General features: G+C 34.1%; 1 protein-coding gene across 10 annotated transcripts; it reads left to right on the top strand.

The window, feature by feature from the left end:
* On the top strand, positions 1 to 5,520 carry LOC116024010. 10 transcript variants are annotated; one of them, XR_004099478.1, is made up of 8 exons: positions 1 to 386; positions 1,053 to 1,213; positions 1,416 to 1,484; positions 1,866 to 1,949; positions 2,396 to 2,527; positions 3,210 to 3,365; positions 3,818 to 3,946; positions 4,787 to 5,520. XR_004099478.1 is itself a non-coding variant. In XM_031264896.1 (6 exons), exons 3-6 carry the CDS (start codon positions 1,466 to 1,468, stop codon positions 4,843 to 4,845), a joined length of 366 nt encoding a protein of 121 aa, XP_031120756.1. In that variant the 5' UTR covers positions 1 to 386; positions 1,053 to 1,213; positions 1,416 to 1,465; the 3' UTR covers positions 4,846 to 5,520. The 10 variants fall into 10 exon arrangements, 5 of the variants coding, with proteins under 5 accessions (XP_031120756.1, XP_031120758.1, XP_031120759.1 ...); XR_004099479.1 differs by having other exon boundaries at positions 4,784 to 5,520; XR_004099480.1 differs by lacking the exon at positions 1,053 to 1,213.
* Positions 5,521 to 6,868: the final 1,348 nt, after the last annotated feature.

Below are 6,868 nucleotides of genomic sequence, written 5' to 3'. Positions count from 1 at the left end.
CTTACGCAAAAAGTCGATCGATAAGAACGGCCGCCATTAGTTCCTAAAAGAGTTCTGGAGCATCTCAGTTGATGATGCGACCTTCATAAACATTTTTGTCTTCAATCTCCCATTCGGCCTTCCTCCTTCACGCCTCCGGCACTCCGTATACAGTCGCACTCCAACGGCAGCAGCCCACCGGCACCATAGAACGGCCGCCAAGCAGATCTGAAACCATAGAACGGCCGCAAGCCTCTGCCGACCATTACCGCCGAAACCACCGCCGCGCCAAACCGCAAGCTTCCGCCGACTTCCATTACCGCACGCCTCCACCCCTCCGCCGACCGCACACGCCACCGCAAGCCTCCGTCGCCCCCACCGCAAGCCTTCGCCGATCCCACAAGCAGGTAAATCCTTTTTTCTATTTTATATTTATTTATTTCAAATTTATTTTTTTATTTCGAATTTTACTTTATTTGTTTAGTATATTTAATTTATGCGTGGGCTGCTTCTCCAACTGTGGTTTTTTGTTTTTGAAATGAGAAAAAAAAGAGTTTGAATCACATGCCCTGTGTGTTTTTGGTATTTACCTTTGAAATGATAAATGTGCAGATAGATCTTTTAATGTTCAACGAAATGAATCCTTTCCTAGGTAGATTTTCACTTGTTTGACTCATTGTGCTAGCCAAAAGCTACAATAATTTTTATTTTATCAAGTTCCACCGCAATTGCCTGATATGAAACTTTATACACTGCTTTTAATGAGATATTCACAAATGTTGGATAGTTCAAGTGTTTCTGATGCTTTGTGCTTTTACTGGTTCTGATTTTTAGTACATTGCAAGCCTTACTCAAGCTACAAATTCCCCTCCACAATCCTTTTGCTTTTGCATACAATTGCAATGTTTTGCTTTTCACAATACTTTGCATTCTACAAATTCCCTTCCTGCTCAAGTTATTTATTTATTTATTAATAAATTTCCATAAGATAATGATGGAAGAGAAATATAATTTCCTAAAAATGATTCAATTTGTTAGTACTATTCCAAGATAAAAGCGTTTTCTATTTTCAGCTCCTTAGCTGCCGGAGAGTATGTAGGATTGATGGTCATTCCAAGTTAAAAGTGAATGCTTTTGCAAGCATGAATACGACACCTTTTGTTTTGAGGTGGCCAGACAAGAGGGCCAAGGCATTTTGATTTCTTTAAGTTTTCTTCATTCAAAGATAACAGAGGTATAGTATTGATTAAGTTAGGCATAAAAAATCATGAATAAAGAAAAAACAAACAAAAAGTATATACTACTGAGATTACATAATTTAACTTTGTCTTTACATTTGTGCTAGGTATAATAAAAGTGTCTAGGCTGAGCTGAGCTGCAACCTTCAATAATACTACATTTGATGCCAATGTGTCTGTCTGTTTCTTCTTTGACAGGAAACCCTTTGGAATAAGAAATTTGGGATTAAGAAAGAACACATATTGCCATGATATACTTTACAGTAGGTGAGGCTTATATATTATGTCTAATTGTGTTCTTAGAGTCTTAGGGCCATTTTCTGGTTTATTTCTATTATATGCATAGTAAGTAAGGTATCTATGTCATAATATGTTTACCCATATTGTCAATTGTTCTTGACATTATGAAGTGAGAAGTTATACTTGATGCTATTGTCTAGCTTGTGATTAATTAAGCAGGTAACTTGCAGAAATTATACATCCTAGTTTCACTCTTTTTCTCCTAGATATTAATTTGATTGAGTTGAAATGTAACAGCCACTGTATATATTAGTTTCTTAGCTGGTATTAATCTGTACTGTGTATATGAATCTGTTAAGCTAACATTAAAGTTACTGATATAATTTATATCTTTATTTCTGTGCGAAGATGTGTAAAAACTTGGAGGTAGAAGATCTTGTATCAGGTGCTCTATATAGCAGATGGAGATAACCGAGGGATTATAACTTGATTGTAAGTGTACCCACGGTTTTCAAATGTAAGAGTGAGAGTTAAATTAATTAGTTGTCCCACTCTAAGGAATTGAAGTAAGTTGAATTGTAGTGTTTGATTTGGTAGTGTTGAATACAGCGCCTCTTATGGGCGTACCACTCCATGTATGCAGACTTTGATAGAGACAATGTTGCCCTCAAAGGGCTGGCCAAGTAACTATCAAATCTTTGGAAAATACACCACTTTTAGCTTATTTTAAGCCTAAAAGTAAATTGGATTGATAATTTATTAATTACTATTATCCTGATCATAATCTGTGGTCTTATGTTTACTCAATGCGATCAATAATTGCTGATGCTTCTCATCTGGTCTTTAAAAATTGTTGTTTGCTCTTTCTATGTTATGTAACCTTGTTGTTGTTTAAGAAGTACTGATAACCAAAGTATTCACTTGTTATGACTATTTAGGACCATCTGTGGTTGAGGAGACACCCATATCTGAGAAATCAAGATTCGATTTTCCAATGGCTAAATCCACCAAGGGCATTGAGGGTTCACAAGACCTAGCTTCCTCAATTGTGAACAATCATAAATGTTCAGGTGAGTGTGGTTAGTGTCTAAATTTGGACCAACTGAATTTGTTGCTATTTTCATTATCTCAATATTTTGATATTGCATTCATTTGTTTTGGTTCAAGTTTTGATGTATCTTTATTTTCCTTTGGTGTCAATAATACTGTCTGGATAGGAAATTGGTATAAATGTGGCACCAAAAGTATAAGACTAACCATGTTTTTCTCTGAATTATGCATTAAAAATTTTGAGGGAACAAAACAATTCAAATTGGGAGAAGAGAGATACAAAATCAAAGATAGTATGAACCATATAAAATTAGAGAGTGACCATGATCTGGTGTAAGCTCAAATATAGTTAACATAACAAATTTAAGGAAACTGTCACTCTCATTACAGGTGAAAGGCATTTTTTTTTTCATATGCAATATCTACATTAATGGTGAAATTATTTTATAATATTCATAAATTACCAGGAAGAAACACAGTTTGGCTTCTTAAGTATCACCTCTCCATTAAATGCAAGTGCAAGAGATATTTCTTGTTCATTATTTTTAATGCATTTTTTTCTTTTCCAAACTAACAGTGAATCCATAGGCTATGTGCTGGAATATTTTACAAATTAAAACTCATTTGAATATATTCCTTATGCAATGTATTTCATTTGACCAATTATGTCTTCATTTACTTTATGTTTTTGTTCTGTGCCAGGAACTAGTAAGTTGATTTGTTTGGATTCTGACAATGAGTCTGAGGATGGTAGTGAGTTTTTTGCCCCAAAAAAGAATGACAACATTGGTTTCGCTGTTGAAATGGAACGTGGATCAAAATTGAGCACTGGATTTATTCAGTCCACATGTTTTCTTGGTAAGCTACTGTTCTGTTAAATTTTTATGTGCAATCCTATCAGAAACAGAATGAGAAAACCATAGTCACATAATCATCTCTGTTGAGAAGTAGTGGAATTTCTATTATTAAGCTTCAGAATTGAGATTACACAAGGCCACAACATATTTAGTCATTCAAATGAGACACAAGAGTAAATGCTTGGCCTGCTCAAGGTAACTACTACTGACATACAAGACTTAGGAAAAAACAAGACAAAATACACTAACAATATCAATGAAGCAATTAATGAAAAGTAAGCAATTAATGAAAAGTAAATATTTTGCATGACATTGTTGGAACAACTCTAAATGTTTTGGAGGGAGATAATATGATGTTAATATTGTGATAGGCTGATAGTAGAGGTTCATAATTCAGATAGCTTTGTTATAACCTGTGGCAATCACCCTTTATTATACTGTCTATATGCACAGGAACTCTTTGTTAAATTAAAGTGTGTTGAAGACCTAGCTAGGGCCACCATAAAGAAATTGACTCAGGGAATGGCTGAACAAAACAAAGAACTAGCTGCAGCTAAAATTGATGAAGAGAAAGCCAAGATTGTGAGTCTGTTCTGAAAGCTTTTAGTATTTCTTTTTAGTCACGTTATAGTATATGTTGGAGAGTAAAGTATGTTTTCAAGACATTATTATTTTTCCTAAATATTATGATCAGAAATTGGTTGTGTTTCTAACAGTATTTTTTATGACTTGCAACTCAGCCTCTACATTCAAAATCTCCTACATTTATTGGGGACAAATTCTATGTAAATGATTATTTACCTTCTACCTTAACTTAAGTGAGAAAAGAATTAGACAATTAATGTATAAATTTTATTGTTATTAGAGAGAAATTATATTAAGAGAGAGTATAAATATATATATATATATATTTAAAAAATACTTTTCGCTACACCCGCTCTAGCAGGTGTAGCGGAAAGTCATATTATATTTTTTTTAAAAATACTTTCCGCTGCAGGTGCCGCGGAAAGTCCAAAATATAATATTATTTTAATACTTTCCGCGGCACCTGTCGCGGAGCAGGTGCCGCGGAAAGTATTTAATTAAAAAAAAAGAAAATTAAATGCTTTACGCGGCACCCGTTACGGGTGCCGCGTAAAGCCTACCCTTTCAGCGACTATACCATTGGCTATGATAAGTGCATATTTGATCATATTTAATCCCCATATTTAACCTTATTTGTCCACTAGATTGTATAAATTGTGATCATTATAGCCTTGATTTTCTTTACTTTGATTAATGTTTGCAACTATCATCTTATTTGGAATAAAGTAAAGAAAATTAGGCCGTATTGCATTTAATGGGATGATTTAGAGAAATCCTAAGTATAATTTGTAATTTTCATCTTTAATAAGTCATCCTAATGTGTTTAATTGCTAGTAGGAGATATCAGGGATATCATGAAGACAAGGAGGATCATGAAGGGACAAGAACAAAAATGAGAAGATGAATGATGATGAATTAAAGTGGAGGACAAAAGCAAAGAAGATTTGGTCCATTTTCATCATTAAAGATCAGGCAATAATGGAATCAAAGAGTGATATTTTGAATGGTGATTGATCATATGGATAAACCAAAGCAAAAGTGGAACAAGTGTCTAAAATCTGATATTTTCGCACAAATTGTCCACTGTTTGGTATTTTGACCATATCTCAGAGTAGGAATATCCAAATTAAGTGATCTTTGCACCGTTAAAAAGAAGACTTCAAGGGCTACAACTTTACCATAAATACAAAACTCATAATTCCGAACAGAAAATGGAGAAAAACAGCCCGGAAGATGAGGCTGCGTGCAGTGATGTCATTGCTTGCGAAATTTTCCATCTTCTTTCTCATTATGTTATGTGAGGTCATGGCATATGTAATTCCCCATTTCGAAATTCAGATGGAATGTGAGGTCATTGCATATGTAATTGTCCATCTTTGCTCCCTTTTGATGCCTATATAAAGCCTTGTAACTCTCAAACTTGAAGAGACCATTCCTCACCAATTCCTTCTATCTCCTCTCATTCTAGCTTTCATATTTTAGTTTTAGTGTTGTGTTTTTCTTCAAGCAAGAGTGTAGGAGGAAACTCCAAGAGTTTGGTCTTCAATCCATAAGTTTTCTTGTTCCCTTTATCTCTTTACAATTTATTTATCATGCTTATGAATCTAAATATTGTTAGTTTGTTGTATTCCATTATGAATTGTGAGTAGTTGCATTAAGGACTTGAATTAGGGTAGAATTATCTTTATTGATGCTGAGTTCATGAATATTTCATAAAGGGGAAGGCTTTAATTTAAGAGTTTATTGAAGTATGCATATATTTAATTGAAATCTTGTTGGTAAATGGTACGTAACATTTGTTAACTTGCCTTTGGATGATTTCACTTTATAATGGAAGTTATATGTTGAAATCAAGCTACTCTTTGCATGCACCCAATTTAATTTACGAAAGTAAAGAACATTGTGGTTTTAAATTGCTTATGTCCTTAAGAACTAGGAATTGATATGTCACGGAAGTGGAGCAAATCCTTGTTCTAGTCTTTATCTTTAGTTCATGAAAATGAAATTTAGATTAAAGATTCTTTTGTGCAATTCATTGAACTCTTAAATTAATTGTTTTCCCCAAATCTTGTTATTGTATCTATAAGATAATTCTCCTTAATTCGAGTCCTATCTTTAATTATCAGAGTTTATACCAATTGTAATATTGCTTTTAATTCTTGATGAACCTGTTATAGCTTGTTACATATCAACTCATATATGATTGCTTGGATTCTTGTTAAATTTATTCATCTTAATGCCTAAGAATTTAATTGCTATACAAGTACATGCCATAAAACCCAATCCCTTGAGAACGATATACTTAACCCACAAATTCACTACACCACTTTATACATCAGGCTACACCTGTATAGGTGTAGCGAAAACACTTTTACAGGTGTAGCGTATGGCTTTTTTTGTACTAGTGAGCCAACAACAAATAATTTTGCAACTAAAAGTAGTTGCAAGTGAGCACAAGATGTTCAAGACAATGTAAGCTCACTTCTTCAAGCAAATAACAAAAATAAGAAAATAAAATAAACAAAAAGAAAGCAATTCAAGGACTCTTAAAATTCTACTTCTAAGATGTCAACACTATTCGAAACCGTTTGCCATCCCCGGCAACGGCACCATTTTGAAGGATGCAGATTTAGTGGGAGGAAGGTGGTAAAACGAAGAGTCAAGACTCCCCGAGTGTCGTGTCTCTCAAGGATGACGAATGGGAATCGAATTGGTGTGTTGGCATCTAAGAGGTTGAAGAGAAAGAGTTACGGGAATGCTAAGTGTTGGATTCATTTGTAAGAGGGGAAGTTTGTAAATAGGTTTACACATACGTATAGAATATACGCACCAACGAACTGTTCTTTATTTAAATCAGAGACTCAACAACAATAAGCTGAATAAGTCACAAAGACTCTTCTAACGAAACCAACATCCAAT

This window comes from Ipomoea triloba, chromosome 7 (genome assembly GCF_003576645.1).
Source record: "Ipomoea triloba cultivar NCNSP0323 chromosome 7, ASM357664v1".
Taxonomy (NCBI): Eukaryota; Viridiplantae; Streptophyta; class Magnoliopsida; order Solanales; family Convolvulaceae; genus Ipomoea; species Ipomoea triloba.
The sequence above is the reverse complement of the archived record's forward strand: the minus strand, read 5'-3'. Positions and strand labels throughout refer to the sequence as shown.